Source organism: Acipenser ruthenus, chromosome 3 (assembly GCF_902713425.1).
Source record: "Acipenser ruthenus chromosome 3, fAciRut3.2 maternal haplotype, whole genome shotgun sequence".
Classification (NCBI taxonomy): domain Eukaryota; kingdom Metazoa; phylum Chordata; class Actinopteri; order Acipenseriformes; family Acipenseridae; genus Acipenser; species Acipenser ruthenus.
The window spans coordinates 84,398,761-84,424,522 of NC_081191.1; the positions used below are offsets into that span (position 1 = coordinate 84,398,761).

The window sequence follows — 25,762 nt, forward strand, 5'->3', positions numbered from 1 at the left end:
GTCAGTATAAGAGTATAAGTCAGAACACAGCACGTTCAAGTCACAGGCAAGTGCCTCTGTCATTTTTCATGGCTGGGTACAGCCCTGTGTTCATTATTTAAGAATGTTTTTTGAAGTCTGTTTTATGAGTAAAATGTCTCGGTAAACTACTTTAAATTCTTATAGTTTTAAATTACAAAAAAAAAAATCAATTATGTTGAATTAATTTATTGAATTAAAGTAGTCACTTTAATGATGCACTGCCGGATCCATCTGCACTGCAGTGTATGGGAACAGCGCCACTCTGTCCCCCTCTCGTATGCTGTACTCTTGTCCATCTGCCATCCTGAGTTTCATGTCCTGCATGACAGCCCTGGTGAGGATAGGGGCAGCAGTTAAGCGAAGGGTTTCCTCCACTGCACTGTCCAAAATGGGGGTCTTGAGAAGCATGTCTCTAGTGAGATTAAGTAGAGGGGCCCCAGATGTGACCTCTTGACCGGTTTCCCTTAAGAGCTGGTCCACTTCCCCCTGGACTGCCTTCATGGCTTCAGAATGCTTCATGAGGAACAGTAGCAGCCAGAATGCGGACGGACCAGTGTTTCCCTGGGAAGCCCAGAGGAGCAGAAACATGTATCTGTCCTGCATGGATTCCTTCATTCCACTCTCAGCTCTCATCTGCTGCTGATCCAACACCCAACCACTGATGTTGTCTTTGTTAGCCACCTTCTGCACAGAGAGCCTGTCCCAAAACCACCTCTTCAACCTCTCTGCTTCCATCTTTTCCTTTGGCGGCAGCACTCCATATGCCAGCCGGGGGAAGAGTCTATCGTACTTGCGGAACTCTTGGAACAGTTCCTCAGATTGGATTCGGTCTTGCTCTTTAGCTTTCTCCAGACTGCCAGCTTCATTGGAAGTCTTGTTGCCGAAAAGTGCAAGGTAGCCAGCCCTGAAGACAATGTTGTAGCTATAGTTGAACAGTCCATCCTGGCTCCATGCTTTCTGCTCTTTCCTCGAGCCCACGCTATGCAGCATCAGGTTCTGCAAGTTCTCCATCATGGCCTGGGTCATAACCACCAAGCCGTCGCCCATCAGGTGCTTGTTACTGGAGGTTTGCAGGAACTTGTGATCATTTTCCATTGCATGATAGCCAAAGACCTTCTCTACCAGCTGTTTAGCAAACTTGTAAAAGTCAAGCCTGGCTCTGGCCTCTTTCACTACAGTGCCAAAAGAAAAGGGGTCCATGAGGAAGGTGACGTAGTGACCTGCTAACTGCACAGTGAAAATGCTCCCATGCTTCTCTTGCATCTTCTGCAGGAACTTGGCTGTATCCCTTCGGAAGTCCAGCACGTGGCCCAGCCATGGTATGGGGCCCTTGTCCAGGGGAGGCTCTCCGGGTCGTCTTTTACGAAATGCTCCCAAGAAATACAGGCCACTGAGGATGGAGATTAGCAAGGCAAGGAGGACTGGAAGCAAGAGAGGCATTTTTTCTTCCTATTACTCTGAGCACCGCTCTGACTGAGAGCTAAGAGAAAGCTGCAAATAACACTAGACACTGACTAGCTCCTCCCTTTGGTCTGCTAGCCAGTCAGGGTGGACTGAGGACTGATTTAAATAAAAACAAACATCTTTATATTTGCAAAGTTTACTCACTGCACAGGACAGCAATAATTGAAAATTATCATTCCAGGCATTTCTGACAAAGCCCCGTTTCCAAGAAAACATTTTGTGGGATATTACACATATATCGAAACTCTAGAGTGCAGCTGTGATGATGACACTTTTGTTTTTGCATACATTGTTTCTGCTTAGAAAGCTGTTTTGAGCCTGTGTACAAACAATAATCAAACTAATTCAAACTGGTTGTAAAACAACTTTTGTTCAAAGTGACATGGAAAAATAAGAACAGAGTTTGTTCACAAGCATCCCTGCTTTGCAGAACAACAACTAGTGATTAAATATTAGTTAACTTCAGCACACAGCTCAGATCAGCTGCACGTATTGTTTTTAGAATGACTTGTTAGAATGAGTTTTCACACTGTCTCTGAGTCTCAGCCTCTGTCATCCTGTCACATTTGGTGTCAGAAACACGATACCATCACCTGGTGGCTTAGGGCAGTATTTTCTTTTATTCTTTTGAAAAGTTCAAAAATAAAGCTTTTAATACATAAAAAATACAAAATAAACTGGCACGAGGGCCAAACAAAAAGGTTTCAAACAGAAATAATAGACAAAATATACTTACAAATAAACGGTAATGCCAACAAGACTCTTCAAACAAAAAAACAAACACCAAACCCAAACCGAAACCCAAACCGTCCTCTCCTTCTGGAACTCTGTCAGGTGGCTGGGTGTTAATTGAATAATTGATTGCTCCCACCTGACGCAATTAACCTGGGCAGGGAGGAGAATTTAACCCCATCCCTGCCAGTATTTACAAGGGCAGAGCCCTGCTCTGCCACACTGGCCCAAAGCGATTTAACCCCAGAAATACCCCAGTTACTTATTCAATTTGCGTTACGTTTGCGGTATGCGAATAAAAAAGCTGGAAAGCACTATCTGTGTCATGTTTGCCCACTGTTTCCCTATCAAAATCAATTTTGGGCCAGGATAAATACCCATGGTTGACATAATCTCTCTCTCTCTCTCTCTCTCTCTCTCTCTCTCTCTCTCTCTCTCTCTCTCTCTCTCTCTCAATTCAATTCAACACATAAACAAACAGGCAAATAATAATATAGTTTGAACAGCCAGCTGTGCTGTGGCCTTGGTCTCTCCCAGTACTGCTCTCAGTCTGGACTGTCTGTTCAGCTGTTGGAAGCCGGGGAGCTGCCTGTTGAACCGGGGGAAGAAAGCATTTCTGACCTCTTTGTATTTCATACAGTCCAGTGTGAAGTGCTGTTCTGTCTCAATGTCTCCTGATCCACATTGCCCCCAGTGCTGTTCTTCTCTGTATTTCCATGTCTGTCTATGACATAGGTGCACAACATATGGCCCGTGGGCCAAATCCGGCCCGCTCAGACGGTTCATGTGGCCTGCCAACACACGTGGCAGTATAAGAGCACACTGAGAAATACTTCCCGTTTAGTACACGCCTACTCATTTGAGGAGGTAGCTATAGTAACCTTAAATGCCTTAAAATTTATGACATTCATTTTTTTTTAAATCGCGCATGGGTTCTCCAGGTGTAAATCAGTGACATAACAGATAAAACAAACAGAGCGGGGATTATCCTTATACTACTAAGTTGGTGCCAGCGATATAGTTCACAGTGTAGTTGCATTCAGTTATGGCTAAAATAAATAAACGAAAAATTTATATTGAGCATCGACGGTTCAACGAGGCTTGGACAGAAAAATACTTCTTTATTGAAGACAGAGGATTTAATATATGTTTAATTTGTAATGGGAAAGTTGCAGTGCCAAAGGAATTCATCTTGAAGAGGCATTAATCCCAAGAAAGCATCCACTGGTAAGTATCACCTACTTAAGTTAACAGTGTTTTCCATCCAGTCATACGTTCTCACTAACAGCCCAGGTTTTTGCTTTTTCAATTAAAAAAATATTCAGGGAAGAATAATTGTAGATTGTGTGTGCATAATAAACAATTCCACAGTCCATTTAGGTCCCAGAACATGATTATTTTAATTTGTAAAGCAGCGATTAATTTAAAATCAATGACGAGATGCTGCTTGGATAAAAAAATCCGGACTGTTAGTGAGTCCCCAGGACTGATAAAGACTATGAAAGTGATTTCAAGCTGTTAGATTTTCACCTACCTTTTTTATATATATATATGGACACAAGCCCAACCGCGCATCTGGCAAGGTGGATGTCTGCCTAACATGCTTGAGGGGGAGGAGTGGTGTCTTGAAGTTGGGGAGGTCGGGCACGTGTCGCCTGACTACTACCACTCCCCACCTCAGGAAGAAGAGGTGGAACCAGAGCCACAGCCACAGGAGGAGGATGGCTGGGAAGCCCTCCTCTGCAGCATGGTGTGCGGTACTGTTGCTGCATCTGTGGGGAGTGGGGGCATTTTCCAGCTAACTGCCCCCTCCTTCCAGTGAGAGACCTGCTGTGCCCACCGACACCAGCAGAGGGAGAGTTCCTGCTGGTTCCACCACCACCTCCAATGGCCGGAGCAGAGCAGCAGGAGCTGTCTCTGTCTCCACTGCAGTTACCAGCAGACGGAGAGTGCCTGCTGGTCCCACCTCTGCCAGCAGAGGGAGAGTTCCTGCTGGTCCCACCACCACCAGCAGAGGGAGCATGCCTGCTGGTTCCGCCTCCATCACCGCCACTAGCAGAGGGAGCATGCCTGCTGGTTCTGCCTCCATCACCGCCCCCAGCAGAGGGAGCATGCCTGCTGGTTTCACGGCTGCAGCCAGAAGGGGAGGAGCCCCTGCCGCCTTCTCAGCCAGAAGGGGAGGAGCCCCTGCCGCCTTCGCAGCCAGAAGGGGAGGAGCCCCGCCGCCTTCGCAGCCAGAAGGGGAGGAGCCCCTGCCGCCTTCACAGCCAGAAGGGGAGGAGCCCCTGCCGCCTTCGCAGCCAGAAGGGGAGGAGCCCCTGCCGCCTTCGCAGCCAGAAGGGGAGGAGCCCCTGCCGCCTTTGCAGCCAGAAGGGGAGGAGCCCCTGCCGCCTTTGCAGCCAGAAGGGGAGGAGCCCCTGCCACCTTCATCACCTTCACATCCATCACCGCCACCACTATCACCCCCAGCACGAGGAGAGGAGCAGGAGCTGCCTCTGCCTCCACCTCCGCCAGTAGAGGGTGCATGCCTGCTGGCTCACCCCTACCAGCAGAGAGAGAGAGAGTCTGCTGGTCTCACCTCCGCCAGCAGATGGAAGAGACCTGCTGGCCACACCGCCACTTCCTTCACTACCCCCACAATCACGAGGAGAGGAGCAGGAACTACCTCTACCTCCAGCCCCACCAACAGAGGGAGGATGCCTGTTGGCCTCACTACCTCCACTACCTTCACCACCATCACCACCGCCCAAGGATGCCAGCCTCGCACCGCCCAAGGATGCCAGCCTCGTACCGCCCAAGGATGCCAGCCTCGCACCGCCCAATGATGCCATGCCTGGATCGCCCAAGGATGCCACGCCTGGGGCTGCCTGTGGCCCCGAATCGCCTGGGGCTGCCTGTTGCTCCGCATCGCCTGGTGCTGCCTGTTGCTCCGCATCGCCTGGGGCTGCCTGGTGCTCCGCATCGCCTGGGGCTGCCTGTTGCTCCGTATCGCCTGGGGTCGCCAGGGATCCTGCTTCGCCTGGGATCGCCAGGGATCCTGCTTCGCCTGGGGTCACCAGGGATCCTGCTTCACCTGGGGCCACTGTCTGGCTTGCGCCGCCTGGAGCCGGTACTAGACCTGCAGGACTGCAGGGAGCACGGGGGCTGGTGCCTCAGAAAAGGGGGCGGCCGGCTACAAAGAAGGGGGGGAGGTCAGGAGACCAGCTCCTCCAGCCGCACTTTCGCGGCAGGGTGTACGGTGGTCGGAGCCCCACAAAGGGGAGCAGCTGGCCATGAATAAGGGGGGGGGAGGACCTCCCACCATGGCCACCCCCATGGATTACTCCAGACCCCTCTTCCAGGACATTGAGACTGAGGGGGGAGGTGGCCGTTGGGGCCATGTGTGCTTCGCACAAGGAGGGGGATATGTAGAAGGGCGGTAGAAAAGCCCTGCTGTTTAATCATATTGTTTATTTTATTTTAGAACAGGGTCCCCTCCGCCCCTGTGTTATTTTGTATTTGTTTATTGTTTCATATTTGTGTGTAAATGACGGCGAACTGCCATGCGTTTTGTTTTGCAGCGTGGATGGGAAGCCCCATCCACATTATAAAACTCGTGCAGAAGGTGGTCATCTCCCGAATTAGTTAAGTGACTAATTTGTTGCTAATCGGGAGATGGTCACCTGTATAAATACCTGCAGCTCTCTGCACTCGAGGTGGGTGTTCGGAAGTGGAGAACGGGAGAGCGAGAGGCGAGAGAGATAGTTAAAAGGAAGATAAGGGTCCGTGAAGGCTACTGCCCAGCCGGACAGTAATTCATTATTGGTGTTCGAAATTTATTTTTGTTTACTTGTTTTATTTCTGCTCTGCGAGCAAGTGTTTATTTTTGTTTAAATATTTTATTTTTGGTTCTCTTTAAATAAAATGATGCACGCGCCACTGCACCATACCTTTTGCTTTTGTTGTGCCTTCTTCTGGTCTGACGTCACCACTCGTCATCCCTGTCACACTGTTATAACAGAATAAACAGGAATATAGAATGCTCTAACATAACTATAGGTTAACACAGAGCATATTATAACTTTTTGTATGAACAGTGTGTTTTAACAGTTTGTTTAGTATTTCTGTTGGCTTTATATTCTTGAAAACACAGTACCGTTATTACAACATTAACACACATGCAGTTTCACAAATGTTCTATTTGTATCCCAAAGATCAGCCTGCTTCCAGTAGCTGTCACAGTCCTGGGTCAGTTTCTGCTCCTAGTGAGTCTGTCAAAGCCACCACAGGTGTGTCTTTAAAAGCCTGATACCTGCAAAAACTTAAATCTTGTTAGTAGGGATTCCATCTCTATATTCCCATTCCCATCATCAGTAGGAAGACTTCAAATAAATTAAAGTGTTTCTATCAAAGAGACATCTAGCTCTGCTGCATACACCTTTCACTCAAAAAAGGTGATCACACCTTGTACAAGGGAAGACAGGTTTTAGATTCATTCGTGACAAAGCAAATTATGCTGTCAAACACCTGTAAACACCAGTCATAATTAACTGCATTTAACCATTATTAGCTTGTTATTGTTTGGTAGAAATCTTAACAGAACCTAGGCTGTTAACAAACTTTGGCATTTGGGTCTTCATATACACCAAAAATATTAGTATCTGGTTATGTATGGTTAAATAACAAACAATAACAAAAACACACGTTTTATTAGTGGCTCTCAGAAGTCATTCGGATTGCCAATGTGGCCCTGCCAGCAAAAAAGTTGTGCACCACTGGTCTATGAGAACCCGTTTCCACAATGTACAGGCTACATTGTCTATGTTCTACTCAGTTTTACAATTTTTATTTCTCCCAGGTCTTGTGCGAGGGAATATTCTCTGTTTAGTGCAGTGTAACACTCCAGTTTGTTCTGTGTTTTGATTTGCTCTCTCTAGGTAGCTGTGTAATTGTTTTTTTTAAAGCAGACACTATTGTCTTGAGTTGGGGAGGCTGTGCACTCTCTGTGGTGTTCAGCAGCTCAGTGCTGTCTGTGTGGCTCAGCTGTGTCAGGGCTCAGTTCCTGTCTCTGCTCACTTTTGAACTGGAAGGAGTCTGGGTCGCTCTGCTTTAGATGGAGCCAGAATTTAAGGGCTGTTTTTTTGAATGGCAAGCATCAAAGGGAAACGTCCAAGTTCAGCTCTGCAGCCATTGTTGGGTGCGTTTCTGTGGAGGTGTGAGGTGTTCTTGCAAAAATGCAGGTGGACTTGTTCTGCTGGGCTTTTTTCCCATTTTTCAAAATGAGGAAATAGAGTTGGACCCCAGACTTTACTGCCATACAAAAGAATGGGTAAGATCACACTGTCAAACAGTTTTGTCCACATTTTTATTGACGGGTTTAATTGATAAATTTGTCTCTTTATTGCGTAATATGCCCTGCTTGCTTTTTCTGTGAGATTTTTTATTGCTAAATGTAGACTGCCTGATGAACTAATTAATAGACCCAGGTAGTTGTAGTTTGTTGTGCGTTCCACTACATTATTATTTAGGGTGAATTGGAATTCATTTCCCTGCTTTTTTTCTGGAAAAATCATTATTCATTTCTAGGGCCCAGGTTTTACAGTATTGCTCTGGTGTTATGAGTTTCTGCTGGAGGTCTGTTGCTGTGGGTGACAGTAACACAAGCTCATCTGCGTATAAGAGGCACTTGATCCGTGTGTCGTCTATGGTCAGTCCAGGGTCAGGGGACTGTTCCAGATCTGTGGCCAACTGGTTTATATACAGGTTAAAGTTGGGCTGAGACTGCATCCCTGTCTCACTCCCCAACCCTGTGTGAAGGAATCTGTCCTCCTGTTATTGATTTTTACACTGCATTGGTTGCCTGTGTATATTGAGTTAATTATATCATATACTTTGCCTCCAATTCCACTTTGGAGTAATTTCATGAAAAGTCCTGGATGCCAGTTTGAATCAAAGGTACATTTGAAATCTACAAAACATGCAAATATTTTCTGTTTCTTTTTGTGGTGTACATGCTGGGTGAAATTTATTTATTTCTTCTTCTTTTCCTCCCTCCTCCTCCCTGTGTGAGGAGCCTCAGTGTCACTCCCTGTCCCTCAGGCTGTGTGAGGAGCCTCGGTGTCACTCCCTGTCCCTCAGGCTGTGACAGGCGCTTGTGAACTGGGCTGCCTCTTTAATGCAGCTTGTTTTCTCTAGTAAGAGGGTGGGGAGTTTTTCATGTTCTGGCAGGTCTGGGAATTGTTTGCAGAGATTTTCGATTTTTGGGAAGAAGGCGTGCCTTAATGGGTTATATTTGGAGCACTGCACTAGAAAGTGTAACTCTGTCTCGACCTGGTTGAGAGGACAGTGAGCACACAGTCTGTCCTCTTTGGGAAGCCATGTCTTCCTGTGTCGGCCAGTCTCGATGGCTAGGCTGTGCTCGCTGAGCCTGTACATTGTTAAAGTCTGTCTCTGTTTGTTGTCTTTCACCCCCTGGTCAGGTATTCAGCCAGAGTGCAGTGTCTTTTTAGGGCCCGATAGCATTCCAGTTTGCTTTGTATTTTAGTGCGTGTCCCCCAATGAATAAGGTATTCTTGTTTGTTTTGTGCTATAATTTGGTTTACTCTGATTGTATGTGTTACAGTGTTGCTGTCCTGAAGCTGGTTGGTGTTAGTGTGGGTTAGCGCAGTGAGCTTCAGGACCAGCTGGCTGAGGGGACTCTTCTCTGGGCTCTGCTCTTGGTATTGCAGGACTTTATGGTGGTAAGAGTTGATGTTACTATTTTTTAGATGGAGCCAAAATGTAATTGCTCTTTTTTGGATATTAATCAATAACATTGGCCTAAGTTTATAATCTCAGTTTTTTTTAATGGTTTCATGACAAGCTACACCCTGTAATTATGCATATAATAGATCAAATAACTCTAGTGGTTGCCCTAATGGACTCTGTGACTTTTCATAGAAAATTCCAAATCCAGTTCTTTATTTTTGGATATAGAAAAGTCTTATGGATCCAAAATGTCATACTATTCATTTTTTTTAAAGGAATCCCTAGAGGACAGTTCAATGGAATATGAAACTAGGCGACAATCCTATGCAGGGGATAGTGTAGAAATGCAAAACTAGACTCGCCCAAATAATTGGCATAGGCAAAACTAGGTTGGCCCAGCATCGATGTTGAAGCTTTGGACAAAACTAGACTCACCCAAATTAATGGCATGGGCGAACTAGATTCACCCAACATCGATTTTGAAGCATTGGACGAAATTCAGTGAAAACTGTTGAAAAAATGGGTTTTGCCCAGTCATCTGGGCCAATCTAGATAACAGATAAAACAAACAGAGCGGGGATTTTCCTTATACCACTAGGTTGGTGCCAGCGATATAGTTCACAGTGTAGTTGCATTCAGTTATGGCTAAAATAAATAAACAGAGGATTGAATATATGTTTAATTTGTAATGGGAAAGTTGCAGTGCCAAAGGAATTCATCTTGAAGAGGCATTAATCCCAAGAAAGCATCCACTGGTAAGCAGTGCTTAATTTGAGCCGGATCCTGCCAGAAAAGGACCTCTCAGATTTTAGTTTTTTTGTTCCGGCACCTAATTTGCCCGGATCCGGTACCTCTCGCGGCATGATTTATTATTTTTTCCACTGTTTGCACTGTAAACATTCTAATAAAAGCGATCAGAGTTAAAGTTGCCTCTGCCTCCTCGTTATTTCTCCCGCCCCCCATAAAAGCGCATCCTATCCTGCCACCCCGATTCCAGACCTGCTCTCTTATTTGTACATAGAGGTTATGGGGCGGGCCGGCGAGGTAAGTAACTGATCTTGAAACAGTGGTGGTCAGCTAGCGAGAGGTCCCTGCGTAATCACGTCACATAGCCTAGGCTAGTCGTCGCTACTGAATTTGAAACGTGTCGTGGGAAAGGAAAGCCAAATCAAATATGAGGGGGAAACTGCTCCTGAAGGCAATGCCTTAGCTAGCAGCGCTGTCTGCGCTTAATCCTGCCAGTTCAGCATCACCACCGGCACGTCCTCCACTAGCTAGCAGGCCACTAGTGAGTCAGACTCGGTGGGAGAGGGGGACGGGGTCGGGGAGGACTAGTGATGGGCAGTTCGATTATTTTTAGTCACTCGATTCATTTGATTCAGTTCAGTTTGGTGAATCGATTCATTTCATTCATTTGATTCACTGATTCAATGACACAAAACCAATCAGTGTAGACCGCATTAAGATTGTTTACGTAGGTTTATTTGAACCGGAAAGAACGAGTCGTTCACAAACTACACATCACAAAAGCTAGGGAGAATCTATATTTGGTTGACTGGGTTCATTAACATTAAATTAAATATAGTTTGACAAAAAATAATATATATATATATATATATATATATTGTAGCGACTTGCCGTCGCTATGAGACTTATTTTAAAATAAGTAATAAAGAAACGGTTCCAGAAGCCATGTTAAGGATAATAAAACAGCCAGTCGTTTATTTCTTTTGTTTTGTTAACACAGTTATACAGGACTTTGTCGGCCCAGCCCCACGCCAAAATAATAAACCCTACTAGTGTCTATGCCTACCCACTTCACTTTCACAGCAACAGCGGATACCTCTCACACACAACAGGGGTATTCTGTATATCAGCGTAATCGGCAATCTATCTAAACTGGCGAATTCGTCTTTAACAATAACAGGTTTTCGATCACCCTCCGCTCCGTCTAATTCCACCCAAAAAAGTCTCTCCGAGCCTGCTGACGTCAGATCCCATCGTCCTCATCCCTCAGGGCTAAACCAACCCTCGAAGACGAGGAGGAGAGAGGGGGGGGGGAACTGGCTAATTCCCTGTAACAAAAGAACTTCCTCAATTAACTTCCATAAACAATGACACAGCCTCCCTATACACCCACACACTCACCCCCTAAACTACGGTCCCCAAACGACCTTCCCACCCTGCATTCACACCCTTATACCCTCCCCGTATACATTCTCTTAATGGCGTGGTCGGGCACACAACACAGGGAATGAACAGATAACAACGCATTTACAATACTGCATCCCAGCGACTCTAGTCCAGCTCTCACAAAAGCCAGGATCGCTACACTGCCCCCCCCTCAGTCCCTCGTCCCCGAGGGAGGACGAAATGTCTATAGCGATCTGGCAATCGCCGCTGCCGGGAGGGGCGCGCGGAGGGAAATGAGGGGGCACCCGGGACAGCGTCTTGCTCCCCTTGGTCGTGAGATTGGACCCCCCTGGCTTGTGAATCCAGTCCATGGGACAAATGAGGGGGACTCTCCGGGGATAGGGCTGGTGGTGAAGGGCGAGAGGCAGGGGGCACAGGTCCAGGGGGCAGAAGTGGAAGGTCAGGGGCAGAAACGGGGGGTCCAGGGGCAGAAGCAAGGAAGGCAGGATGGGCCCGACCACGGTAGGGGGCGAGGCGGTCCCGGTGCAGGACGACAGCCCTACCTTTTGGTGGCAAGCGGACCCGGTAGACCACCTCTCCCAACCGCGCCAGCACCGGACAGGGGCCCACCCATTTACTGTCGAGTTTCGGGCAGCGTCCTTTGACTCTCTTGGGGCTGTAGACCCAGGTCAGATCCCCGGCCTGAAAGTGCGGTCCTCGGGTGTGTACATCATAGCCCCTCTTCTGCCGGACCGCTGCAACCTCCATCTGCCGTCGAGCAAACTGATGGGCCGTCTCCAACCGGTCTTGCAGCTTCCGGGCATACTCCGGTCCGGCGACAGCTGCAGGGGAGTCCGGAGGGCGACCAAAAGTCAGGGCCACCGGGGTCCTCAGCTCCCGCCCCAACATAAGGAGCGCGGGGGTGCAAGCGGTGGAGTCTTGTACAGCAGTGCGGCAAGCCATGAGTACCAGGGGAAGCTGGAGGTCCCAGTCTCGCTGATCAGCGGCAACCGCCAGAGCCAATTGAGCACCCAGGGTGCGGTTAAACCGCTCAACCAAGCCATCGCTCTGAGGGCGCAGAGGGGTGGTCCTGGTTTTGTGAATCCCGAGCCGGGCACACATCTCAGTGAAGACCCGGGACTCAAAGTTCCTGCCCTGGTCCGAGTGGAGCTCTGATGGGATCCCAAAGCGACTGACAAAGCCCTGCACCAGCGCCTCTGCCACCGTCTCGGCTTCCTGGTCCGGCAACGCGTAGGCCTCTGGCCACTTTGTAAAATAGTCCAGCGCCACCAGCACAAACCTGTTACCCCGTGTAGTGCGGGGAAAGGGGCCCAGAATGTCCACGGCAATTCGGTCCATGGGTGCACCGACAGGGCACTGCTGGAGAGGGGCATGAGACTGGTTCTGGGGTCCCTTACGGGCAGTGCATGCATCGCACCGGCGACAGTGGTCCTCCACATCCCGGCGGCACTGGCCCCAGTAGAAGGCCTGGCGGAGGCGGCGGAGGGTCTTAGTGACTCCAAAGTGACCAACGCCCGGAGTGCCGTGGTTCTGTTCCAGTACCTCGTCCCTGTAGGCCCTGGGGACAACAATCTGCCACTGTGCCTCTCCCGTAGCAGGCTCAAGCCAGCGTCTCTTCAGCACCCCATCTTGGATGGCCAGTCCAGGCCATTGTGACCACAGGCCTCGGAGCAGGGCGGATTGGGCGACCACCTCCTCCCAGGCAGGTCTTCGACCTTCGGTGACCCACTGTCTGACCGTGCTCACCTCCTGATCCTGCTCTTGACGTGCCTGCCAGTCCGGTCCCTCTCCGGAGAACACTGCTCGGCACCGTGGCGTAGACTCTGCGGTAAGCTCTCGCTCCCTGTCTTCCTTCCGAGCACATCCGGCACAGTGGTCTGCTGCACAAGGCCTCCTGGACAGCCCGTCCGCGTTCTGGTGGGCCGTTCCCCCCCGGTGTTGGATGGTGTAGTTGTAGGACTGGAGCTGCTCAATCCAGCGAGCCACCTGCCCCTCTGGCTCCCGGAATGACATGAGCCAGCGGAGGGCAGCGTGATCCGTGCGGACAGTGAAGGGCAGCCCACACAGGTAGTGCTTAAAGTGGCGGATGGCATCCACCACTGCCAACAGCTCCCGACGTGTGACACAGTAATTCCGCTCTGGCTTGCTGAGTGTCCTGCTGAAGTAAGCCACTACCTTCTCCCCCTCCTGGGTCTGCTGAGCCAGTACGGCGCCGATGGCCTCGTCACTGGCGTCCGTGTCCAGCACAAAGGGTTGCTGGGGGTCAGGTGCGGTGAGCACTGGGGCAGTGCACAGGGCTTCTTTGAGAGCGTCGACGGCCTCTTGGTGGGCAGGGGTCCAGTCGAAGGGAGCACCCTTCCGGGTCAGGCCGTGGAGGGGGGCAGCTATGGTGGCAAAACCGGCAACAAATCGCCGGTAGTAAGAGGCAAGGCCGAGGAAGGCCCGCAGCTGGCGCAAATTGGCTGGTGGGGGCCAGTCTCGCACAGCGGCGACCTTGTCCGCTTCAGTGGAGATGCCAGCGGCGCTGACCTGGTGACCCAGGAAGGACACTTCCCGGCGGAGCAGCCGGCACTTCTCTGGGTGCAGTTTAAGACCCGCCCGCCGTAGCCGTGTCAGCACTTCCCTCAGAGCTGCCAAGGCTTCCTCAAAGTCCTTTCCGTGAACCAGGAGGTCATCAAGATAGACAAGGCACCGGGTTGGTGGTACCCCAGACAGCACCCTCTCCATGAGCCTCTCGAAAGTCGCGGGCGCGTTGCAGAGGCCGAAGGGCATGGCGCGGAACTGCCACAACCCCCGGCCAGTGGAGAAGGCCGTCTTGGGACGCGCTTCAGGGGCCAAGGCCACCTGCCAGTAGCCGCTCTTGAGGTCGAGGGAGGAGAACCAGGAGGAGCCGGCAACCAGATCCAGGGACTCGTCTATCCGAGGCAGCGGGTAGGAGTCCTTGAGCGTGACATCGTTCAGCCGCCGGTAATCTATGCAGAACCTCCACGTCCCATCTTTCTTTGGAACTAAGACCACGGGCGAGGCCCAAGGGCTGCCAGACGGCTCAATGATGCCACCTGTTCTCATCTCCTCCAGGGCTTGGCCAGCGGCAGCTTGGCGGGCCGGTGGGATCCGGCGGGGTCGTTGCTTGATGGGGCGTGCATCCCCCGTATCAATGTGATGCTGGACGACGTGGGTCCTTCCAGCGCCGGCAGGGGCAGTGGCAAAACTGTGGCGGAATTCCTGTAGCAAAACCCACAGTCTTTGGCGTTGCCCTTCCTCCAGGCCTTCACAATTCGCAGTCCACACTTGCCGGGCAATGGTGATGGCAGCTTCCTCAGCAGCGGGTAGGCTCTCTGGGGGCCGCACTGGGGACAGGACCTGGGCACGCTGGGCTAGCGCACTGGGGTCCCCAGGCAGTGGTTTTCGGGCCTGGAGTGGAATGACCGGCCCTTCACCAAACTGTACAGAGCTGGTCTGGAAGTTGAGCAGCCCGCCGGCAAACTGGAGGAAATCCAGCCCCAGAATGAAAGGTTCCTGGATCTCAGCCACCCACACCACGTGAAAGAAGGTGCGACCGCCCACGTCGATGCGCATCCGGGTACTGCCTTTCATGGCAGCCTGTTCACCACTGGCTGTGGTCAGAGCTACTTTTGCTGGTTCCAAGCTCACGCCCTCTTGGAGCAGGTCGGGGTGTGCCAGGGTGACGGTGGACCCAGTATCCAGCAGGGCATAGCAGGGGGCGCCGTCCACTCGTAGCGCCACGTAGCAGTCATTGCGCCCGAGGTGGCCTGGTGTCAGTTGAGCCGTGGGCCGGCAGGGGCGGATGCTGTTGACCTTGGGGGTGGCGTGTTCAGGGGCAGTGGGTAGAGGTTGGCATTTAGTGCGGCGAGAGGACGATGGAAGGGGCATTGCAGGGTGCAGTGAAGAGGGTGACGAAGTGGATGAGGAAGAGCATGGGACGTTATTTGGGGCCGGTGGTGTCCCTTCTACATCGGTCCCATGTCGTTTCCCGGCTGTAGGGAAGGAGAGGTAGGAGAGAGGGTGCCGCAGTTGTGCCGGAGGTGTCCCCGCTGTCCACACCGCCAGCAGATGCGGGTCTCAGGCTTCCCGGGTAGGCTCTGATCGTTCCTGGCATCTGGTGGCGGCTCCAGCTCCATGGAGCGCATTGGGGTGCTTTGGATGCGGCGGGTGCTGGCCCGAGGAGGATGTTTGGCAGTGCTGGGGAGTGGTGACTGTTCCCCCAGGACGACTTCAGCTAGCTTGGCACGGGCGAGGGCAGCATCGAGGGTCTGGGGTGTATCGAGGCGGACCTGGTTGCGTACAGCACCGGGGGTGAGCCCATGGAGGAAGGCATCAGTGGCAAGCTCTTCCTGTATGGCTGTGGGGAACTCAGGGTAAGCTTGGCGGGCCAGGTAGCGGACATCGGCGGCGAACTGGCCCAATGGCTCTCCGGGGCGGCGGGAAGCGGTCTTTAAGCTGCTGGCGCAGGGTGAGGGGGTTTTCAGTCCCGTCAAACCGACAGTCCAGGGCCTGGACAACAGCCTCATAACTGCGCCTTTCCGGTTTACTAACCTCCAGCAAGGTGTGGAGGGCCTCGCCTTCTAGGGCCGCGATGAGTCTATCAGCTTTACGCTTTGCATCCCAGCCATTAATCTCAGCCACGAGTTCAAATTTAGTCCGATAGGCCTCCCAGGACGCTTTCCCATCAAACCCTCCAATTTTCAATTCTTTCTGGCCCTGGGCCTTGTCTGTTTGTGTCTGCACTGTCTCCTTTTGCGCTACGGCCTGGTCAGGGGAATGTAGGGACGGCGCCTGAGCCATCGCAGGTTGCACATTATAACAGTCTTCCCCCCTACCGCTATCGGAGCGGTGCTCATACCGGAGCCTATCTAATCTTTTCCCCAATACAGTCATACATTCATCAACAGTCTCGTGACACACAGGCTGGGCTTTAATTATTGGCAGCACAGTGCTTAATTCCTCTAGGCTCAGTTCTTTGATAAGGTGTAACATCTGTGCTGCAGGCTTACCCGTATCTCCGCTTCCGGTGTAGGCCGCGTTGTCCTGGTCGCCTTGTGTCTCCAAATGGCCGACCTTCTGCCCCCCTACGTCCAGTTGCGTGCACGTGGCATGCGCAGGTCTAGCTGCTGCACCTGCAGCGTTCTCCTCCCACGTGGCGTATTCCCGTCTCCACAACTCCACCACGTCCTGCATCAGACCCCTCTTTTCCAATTCCTGTCTCACTGTGGCTTTCCTCTGTAGCTCGTCCAGTGTCTTTTGGACGCTTTTCCCCTCCGGGAGGATCCTTGGAATAGCCCCCAGCCGTTGCTCATCTGTCCTAGTCGGTGGCGATGTCATTTTTTTTTTTTTTTTTTAGCGAGTGGGTTCTAATCCCTTTATTCTGACACCAGTGTAGCGACTTGCCGTCGCTATGAGACTTATTTTAAAATAAGTAATAAAGAAACGGTTCCAGAAGCCATGTTAAGGATAATAAAACAGCCAGTCGTTTATTTCTTTTGTTTTGTTAACACAGTTATACAGGACTTTGTCGGCCCAGCCCCACGCCAAAATAATAAACCCTACTAGTGTCTATGCCTACCCACTTCACTTTCACAGCAACAGCGGATACCTCTCACACACAACAGGGGTATTCTGTATATCAGCGTAATCGGCAATCTATCTAAACTGGCGAATTCGTCTTTAACAATAACAGGTTTTCGATCACCCTCCGCTCCGTCTAATTCCACCCAAAAAAGTCTCTCCGAGCCTGCTGACGTCAGATCCCATCGTCCTCATCCCTCAGGGCTAAACCAACCCTCGAAGACGAGGAGGAGAGAGGGGGGGGGAACTGGCTAATTCCCTGTAACAAAAGAACTTCCTCAATTAACTTCCATAAACAATGACACAGCCTCCCTATACACCCACACACTCACCCCCTAAACTACGGTCCCCAAACGACCTTCCCACCCTGCATTCACACCCTTATACCCTCCCCGTATACATTCTCTTAATGGCGTGGTCGGGCACACAACACAGGGAATGAACAGATAACAACGCATTTACAATACTGCATCCCAGCGACTCTAGTCCAGCTCTCGCAAAAGCCAGGATCGCTACAATATATTTAAAATACTGGAGATAACATAACAGTCTGAACCATTAGCATTGTTTAGCCATCAGTATCAATCTAATCTAATTTAATTTAATCTTTAAAAAAAAAGTCAATTGTATTTCTTATGTGTTTTTTTTTCTATACATTTGGAGTCACCCATTGTTTTTTACAACAACAAAAAAGAGAGCCTCGAACGAGTGGTATTTGTGGAACTAATCCGTGGTATTTATGCAGCACATAGCAAAACGCTGTTTGCCCAATTCCTCTTCTATCCAGTAGTCATGTAATCAATCACACGTTGAAGCACACCCATAACCGCAACATGTATATTTTATAAAAACAAAGTTTAAACGTGAATATATTTAGTATTTTTTAGTGTTTAACCCAGTAAAATAACATTTAGAAAATGTATATTTAATGTGCGTGTAAATATAATAGACGTTTAAGAACGTCATCCATTAGAATGTGCAATATCCTCCTAAAAGGTTGTTGTATCGTAGCTGATACTACGTGTCACCTTGTGGACTAGGGGAATCGTCGTCATTATTAAATTATAAAATATTTAACCGTAGTTGTAAATCGTCATGTATAAAATACATTTATTCCTCAAGGTCAAATATGTAATCGCAAGTTATATAATTAAGCCTTGGGTACAATAACGTTACAATACCAGTAGATATTTGTATTTATTTATTTTGGAAATGATGTGTATATCTCTATTATTATTATTATTATTATTATTATTATTATTATTATTATTATTATTATTTAGTAATTTGGCTGACTTTACTCAAGATGACTTAGAAGTATTAATCATAGGGAAGGATGAAACTAGCAAAAGCGTGGGTGGAATGTACAGTAACGTCCTCTGCCTCCGACGTAAAAAAAACAACAAAGAGCCCTCAGAAAAAAAGGTTTTTGAACATGCCCGATCCAAGGCCCATTTAGCGGCAGCAAGCATTGTAGCCAAGGCTAAAGATGACACCTTAACACAGGTTATAGTTACACTGTCTGGCTACATTGTGTTTGTCACTTTTTTCTCATGCGTTCCGGTACCTCGGAGCCCCCCGGAACACCCCCCCTCTTACGCTCACTATGTGTTCCGGGACTGCCCGATTTACAAATTAAGCACTGCTGGTAAGTATCACCTACTTAAATTATCAGTGTTTTCCATCCAGTCATAAGTTCTCACTAACAGCCCAGGTTTTTGCTTTTTCAATTAAAAAAAATATTCAGGGAAGAATAATTTTTTAGGGGCAGGCATTAAAAGAAAAACTAATTTTCTTAAAAAATACAAACAAGCGTGGAGTGAACTTTTTCTTTGAACAGTTTAAATATATATATATATATTTTTTTTTAATTCCTAAAGCTTAAGTTAAGCTTAAGAGTGCTATTCTTAAATCCAAGATGGCTGCCTGGAAGAAAATATAGCAGGATTTGGTGCGCAAAAAAGCATTTTTACACGTTTAAATCAATTTTTTTTTCTATTTTAATTTTAGATATGTTTAAGTTGAGTAAAAACTGTTAATAATAACCTATTTTTTGTTGTTGAAATCTAAAACTACATTTGACCACCCTACTAGAAAGGGAGCAGAGCGATGGTACACGAAACCAATGATCCGAATGGGAAATGGCGTGGCATCCACGGATTGGAGAAGCAGATGCGCTCGTTGACCAAGGGGTCATGGGTGACGGTATAAAAAGGGGATGTAGTGATGTGATCTGTTCCTTTGTGAATGGTTAAAACCTGGTAACTAAAAGGAGAACTGTGCTGTGATTATTGTGAGTGTTTGTTTTGTTTTGTTGTTATTAAATACTGTTTGTTGTTGTTTAGATGGCTAACACAATCTGGAGCTGTCGCCAAAGGCCAACACTAAACCCGGATCAACATCACTGCACTTTGTTTCATTCAGGACTGTATATTCACAACGAGCACTCGAGCACTCGAGCACTCACTGTGGACTTGTGTTTGTGTCTGTGTCTGTGTTACATGTGGGTGAATAAGAACGGGGCTGTTTATTATTTGGGAACCAACCGTGGATTTTAACAAGACCAATACACGCCGCTGTATTGCCTGTTAACATTGTTTATTATTTACTGCTGATACACCATCAGGTAATTGGATTACAAACCATTAAACACCATTGCACCTGGATTATTGTTGTCTGTCTGATTATTGATCACCTGCACACTGTTAACCACTTTGCCACATGACCACAGACTTGTAATATGCAAAATATACCTAAGCACAGCACTGGAGAGAGCGAAACTCGTGATGACGAAATCCAACACAATCACTGTACAAATGCTTCAGAAGCAAAGCCTGGTGTTTCATCTGGAACCGAAGAATCGATTCAGCGCTCTTCAAGATCTGCAAAAAGATGATGCAATTGAGGTTAACAAAATCTATGAGGAAGTGATGCAAGTAATTGAAGAAACAGCAACAAACATCGCTTGAACACAGAGTACAAAATGCGACCAGAAGATCACGCAAGAGACAAAAGATCTCATGAAGAAATGAAGGGAAATGAAACAAACAGCATCTTTGAAGTCAAAGATTGAATACATTGAGCTCTGCAAGACAGTAATAAGGCACATTACCGAGGGTCACGGTCGTTCAACTGTAGGTTGGTAGAGAAAACTACTGAAAACAACCGAAGCATGAAGAAAGCGTGAAACAAAGCCTGATCTTTGGGGGAAAAAAAGATTTTAGCAATCAAACAAGAGGATGGGACTGTCATCAAGAATCTCAAATTGATAATGAAGAGAGTGAAAAAATAAAGATTAAAAAAGGAGTTAGTCAATGAGATACAATTTCCCCAAAGCTCTTCAAGGCAACCCTAGAAGACATTTTCAAAACACTCGATTGGGAAAATAAGAAGCTGAAGATCAATGGAGCCTACTTGAATCACCTACGATTTGCCGACACCATCCTCATATTTACAACGTGCCCAGAAGAGTTACAAACAAGAATACAAGAACTACACGAGGCTAGCGTCAAAGCGGGTTTGAAAATGAAACGAAGAAGACTGAAGAAGACTCAAGTCATGTTCAATCAATATACCACTCCACAGGCAATTGAAGTCAATGGGATCAAGCTTGAAGAAGTCAATAACTATGTATACTTAGGACAGTTAATTTCGGCAACGGAGAACCAAATGTGCGAAATCGACATAAGAGCAAATATGGGCTGGAGTGCCTTTGGAAGATTAAGCATGGTTCTGAAAGGGAAACTACCCTTATGCCTCAAGGGGAAAGTCTTCAACCAATGCGTGCTGCCAGTGCTAGCCGCATACGAGACCTGGACCCTCAATGCAAAAATGACTCAAAAATTACAAACGACTCAACGGAGTATGGAAAGATGCATGCTGGGGATAAGAGTGCAAACAAAAGTATGCAATGTTATTATGTCACAGGGTGACTTAATGTTTATACTTATTTTTTTGTTTTTTTGCACTTTTATTATAGGTATTTTAAAGCACCTCATAGGATTATTGTATTAGTTTTATATTAAAGGAAATGAAAGTTTAGGAACCATTTGATTGCGAATAACAACCACGTTTATAATATACAAATGTTTTGGGAGATTTTCATGATATGATGGAACGTTTGTTAATCGTTTTGCAGCTGCCAGAAGTATACACAGTAAGACTGCACGAGTTATTTGAGTGAGTTGTTTTGAGCACGTTTTATAAAATGTTATATTGGTTTGGTATTTTTAGTTCGATTTTGCTTTACTGGAGTGAATTGTATGTATTATATTTCTTTTATTATGACAGTATGTACACGTTTTTTTATTATATTAAATTTGGTCTTACCTTGTGTCTTGGTACGAAACGGCGTCTAGGCTGGGAAGGAGCTGAGAGCGAGTGATGTCACTTCCAGTGGGAGGTTTTAAGCAATTTCCGCAATGATGCTGGGAAATGTAGTTTGTACAAATACTGTTAATGGGTCTTGCCAACTGATTCGCTCTGGACAGTTAAGGGAGGAGTTTGATGGATATAAAAGAGCGGAGATAGAGACAACGGAGAGAACTGCGAGAGACAGGGAGTGTGCCACAGAAGAGAGCCAGAGAACCAGAGAGACGGCAGAGGAGAACTGCAAGAGCCACAGGAGTTCCCGAAAGAGCAGAGACGTGGAGAACAGAGACCGGGATCCAAGAGGAATCTTCAAGACTAAATGTGCTAGTAGAACAAGCAGGCTGTACTGGAGAGTGGACTTGGGACCAAAAGAGTGCAGTTTAAAAGGGAAGTAGCCGGACCACTTTTAATGATTAGTACATTGCCTAATAGGGTTTATGACCCGCTTGCTGTTTAGGGACCCTAGTGCACCTTTATATTTTCTCTGCTAGAGTGATACCTGTGTTTTTTAAAAGGAGATAAACCCAATATTTGGTATTTGTCTGCAACTTGTAATTTATGGTTTTATACCTGTTCTATTGATATAAATATCTATGATAGAGAGTGGTATTTTTGGGTGTTGCATTTTAAATTACCTGTGGCTATAGGTTGTGCTCTTAAATATATGGATTGGTATAGTTAACTATAAAGAAGTATATTTTAATCTCTGAGGTGTTCTGTGTACTGTATAATTGTGAGTCACTCAGTGCTGTTGCTTTTTTCTGTCTCCAGGGGGGGTGCCTGCCACATCCAAGGAGGAGCTTGGCACCAGTGTGGGGGGGGTCACTAGCTGCACCTTTTCCTGGAGCGGTTGATGAGGATCCAGTGGTGGTTATTGTGATTTGGTGGCCTGAAATTCATTTCTTTTGTATACTTTTGCACCCTAGCAAAAGTAGTGGGTGCTTTATTTATTTATTTTTTGATACTTTGTGCACTAGTAAATTGGTGTGTGCTTTGTTTTTTTTTATTTTTATTTTTGGTAACCCCTGGTACTATAGAAATTGTATTATCATATTTTAATGATTTTATAAGGATAATAAACATTGTTTATTGTGAAATGGTACAACTGTTTGCCTTTCTTGTCATGGTCGATCTGTTCTGAGTTCCAACTGGTCATAATTACGAACCTGTGTTGTTTTTAGTGTTGTTAGGGTCCTAGTGCCCCATATATTTAGTCACTAGGTGGCGTAGTTGGCTACTGTTTGAACTTAAATCCCAAAAGAGTGTCCCGTGACAATTATAAGACCAAAAAAAACTGAAATGGCAGTGGGCCGGTTGTGTAGCAAGAAGAAAAGACCATTGCTGGACCAAGGAGATACTAGACTGGATCCCAAGAGATATGAAGCGACCAAGAAGACGACCTCCAGGAAGATGGCAAGATGAAATTAGGAAACACGCTGGAGCAACATGGATGATGGATGCAGCAGACAGGCTTTTGTGGAAGAATCTTGGGGAGGCCATCCAGCAGTGGACTGAAAAAGGCTGAAGATGGTGATGATGATGTGACGGGTGAGGAAAAGTAGCAGACACAATGTTTTATTAAATGTATTTAATATAGGTTTTAATATATGTGTTCATCAAGGCCATAGCCAGCTGCACCTGAGGCATGGGCCTAGGGTTAAATCATTCTAATTATTTATTTAGGTCCTTTTACACCTTACCACAAAATAAAATGCATTTCATCCCTCACTGTGTGCATATAGCGCTCTGAAATAAAACATGAAAACCAGAAAACCTAAATATCCATTCTGGTGTATTTAGAAGCATTTGACTTTTGCATTTGAAATAAGTGGGATAGTTTAATGTTTATTTCAGACAGTGCGTGATTGACACTGGTAGTTGAGTTGAGGGTTGTGTCGACTTCATTGGGCTGTGGGTTTGCAAGGATCCTCGCAGCTGGCCAATCACATTAATAGAAGTCAAATGAATATTAATGAGTATAAGTCAGTATAAGAGTATAAGTCAGAACACAGCATGTTCAAGTCACAGGCAAGTGCCTCTGTCATTTTTCATGGCTGGGTACAGCCCTGTGTTCATTATTTAAGAATGTTTTTTGAAGTCTGTTTTATGAGTAAAATGTCTCGGTAAACTACTTTTTATTCTTATAGTTTTAAATTACAAAAAAAAAATCAATTATGTTGAATTAATTTATTGAATTAAAGTAGTCACTTTCTTTGAATGTTGACTGTTCTTATTTCAGTACAGAGATACTAATAATACTGTACACAACAAAGCAGACACTCACAGAAACTGTTAAAGTCTCCCTTGTGTTACATGCTTACTGGAAAAGAACATATTATACGTAAATATCACTGGTTTGCTTCAGCAAAGTCTTGTCTTTCATAACAATTAAAAACAATTCTGTATTCAATGTAGTAAATCTGCATGCAGCTTTACCTGTAGAACAACAAACTACAACTATATACAATGCAGTTTCAATTATAGTGATCATAATTAATTTTTGTAAAAACAGTTAAACTGCAGTGTAACAGGGGTGTCCTGTTACGGTGTGGGTATACACTGAGAGACAAGAGAGACACAGGGGGTTTGAGATTGAAAACACCGCTCAGGCATCCAGGTTTTATTAAACAAACAGGCAGCTGTTGCAATAGTGGTTATCAGAAAACTATACCATGTTAGATAGAATACCAAAAAGAAAGGAACAAGCAGGAACAAATCACATAGTTAAAACATTCTTAAATGAACTCAAATTGAACAGTTAATTTCACTTAGGATCATTGGTAAACCATTCTTTATAGACTATATATTTGGTTATTTTTTCATCTGAATTATTTCAATTCATTAGAATCGTAGGCGGTATTTAAACTGGATGTCTCTGACTGGTTGCATGGATCCAAAACCCCAGCGTGTGACATCAATGGAGGGGATTTCCTCATCTGGATTTTGTAGCCTAAACTCAAAATATGTCAGCATGAGAAAGACAAACTGTTTGAGCTCATTTGTAGCAAAGAAGCGTCCCGGGCACATAGTGACTCCAGCACCCCAAGGCATGTTATAATATTTCAGCTTCTTACCATCTTTGTAAAAGTCAGTCTTTTTGATCCCCTCCGGGGTCAGGAATCGGTCATATTTAAATTTGTCTGGATCCTGATGCACGGCCGGATCCATCTGCACTGCAGTGTATGGGAACAGCGCCACTCTGTCCCCCTCTCGTATGCTGTACTCTCGTCCATCTGCCATCCTGAGTTTCATGTCCTGCATGACAGCTCTGGTGAGGACAGGGGCAGCAGTTAAGCGAAGGGTTTCCTCCACTGCACTGTCCAAAATGGGGGTCTTGAGAAGCATGTCTCTAGTGAGATTAAGTAGTGGGGCCCCAGATGTGACCTCTTGACCGGTTTCCCTTAAGAGCTGGTCCACTTCCCCCTGAACTGCCTTCATGGCTTCAGAATGCTTCATGAGGAACAGTAGCAGCCAGAATGCGGACGGACCAGTGTTGCCCTGGGAAGCCCAGAGGAGCAGAAACATGTATCTGTCCTGCATGGAGTCCTTCATTCCACTCTCAGCTCTCACCTGCTGCTGATCCAACACCCAGCTACTGATGTTGTCTTTGTTAGCCCCCTTCTGCACAGAGAGCCTGTTCCAAAACCACCTCTTCAACCTCTCTGCTTCAATCTTTTCCTTTGGCGGCAGCACTCCATATGCCAGCCGGGGGAAGAGTCTATCGTACTTGCGGAACTCTTGGAACAGTTCCTCAGATTGGATTCGGTCTTCCTCTTTAGCTTTCTCCAAACTGCCAGCTTCCTTGGAAGTCTTGTTGCCGAAAAGTGCAAGGTAGCCAGCCCTGAAGACAATGTTGTAGCTATAGTTGAACAGCCCATCCTGGCTCCAAGCTTTCTGCTCTTTCCTCGAGCCCACGCTATGCAGCATCAGGTTCTGCAAGTTCTCCATCATGGCCTGGGTCATAACCACCAAGCCGTCGCCCATCAGGTGCTTGTTACTGGAGGTTTGCAGGAACTTGTGATAATCTTCCGTTGTGTGGTAGCCAAAGACCTTCTCTATCAGCTGTACAGCAAACTTGTTAAAGTCAAGCTTGGCTCTGGCCTCTTTCACTACAGTGCCAAAAGAAAAGGGGTCCATGAGGAAGGTGAAGTAGTGACCTGCTAACTGCACAGTGAAAATGCTCCCATGCTTCTCTTGCATCTTCTGCAGGAACTTGGCTGTATCCCTTCGGAAGTCCAGCACGTGGCCCAGCCATGGTATGGGGCCCTTGTCCAGGGGAGGCTCTCCGTGTCGTCTTTTACGAAAAGCTCCCAAGAAATACAGGCCACTGAGGATGGAGATTAGCAAGGCAAGGAGGACTGGAAGCAAGAGAGACATTTTTTCTTTCTGTTACTCTAGCACTGCTCTGACTGAGAGCTAAGAGAAAGCTGCAAATAACACTAGACACTGACTAGCTCCTCCCTTTGGTCTGCTAGCCAGTCAGGGTGGACTGAGGACTGATTTAAATAAAAACAAACATCTTTATATTTGCAAAGTTTACTCACTGCACAGGACAGCAATAATTGAAAATTATCATTCCAGGCATTTCTGACAAAGCCCCGTTTCCAGGAAAACATTTTGTGGGATATTACACATATCTAAACTCTAGAGTGCAGCTGTGATGATGACACATTTGTTTTTGCATAAATTGTTTCTGCTTAGAAAGCTG

General features: G+C 47.1%; 2 protein-coding genes across 2 annotated transcripts; both read right to left on the reverse strand.

Annotated features, from left to right (window-relative positions):
* Positions 1–213: 213 nt before the first annotated feature.
* Positions 214–1,511, reverse strand: LOC117394549 (5-beta-cholestane-3-alpha,7-alpha-diol 12-alpha-hydroxylase-like). Its single transcript, XM_033992874.3, has one exon. It carries the CDS (start codon positions 1,459–1,461, stop codon positions 229–231), a length of 1,233 nt encoding a protein of 410 aa, XP_033848765.3. The 5' UTR covers positions 1,462–1,511; the 3' UTR covers positions 214–228.
* A 21,848-nt stretch (positions 1,512–23,359) lies between these two features.
* On the reverse strand, positions 23,360–25,479 carry LOC117394961 (5-beta-cholestane-3-alpha,7-alpha-diol 12-alpha-hydroxylase-like). Its single transcript, XM_033993741.3, has one exon. It carries the CDS (start codon positions 25,429–25,431, stop codon positions 23,896–23,898), a length of 1,536 nt encoding a protein of 511 aa, XP_033849632.3. The 5' UTR covers positions 25,432–25,479; the 3' UTR covers positions 23,360–23,895.
* Between the last annotated feature and the right edge of the window lie 283 nt (positions 25,480–25,762).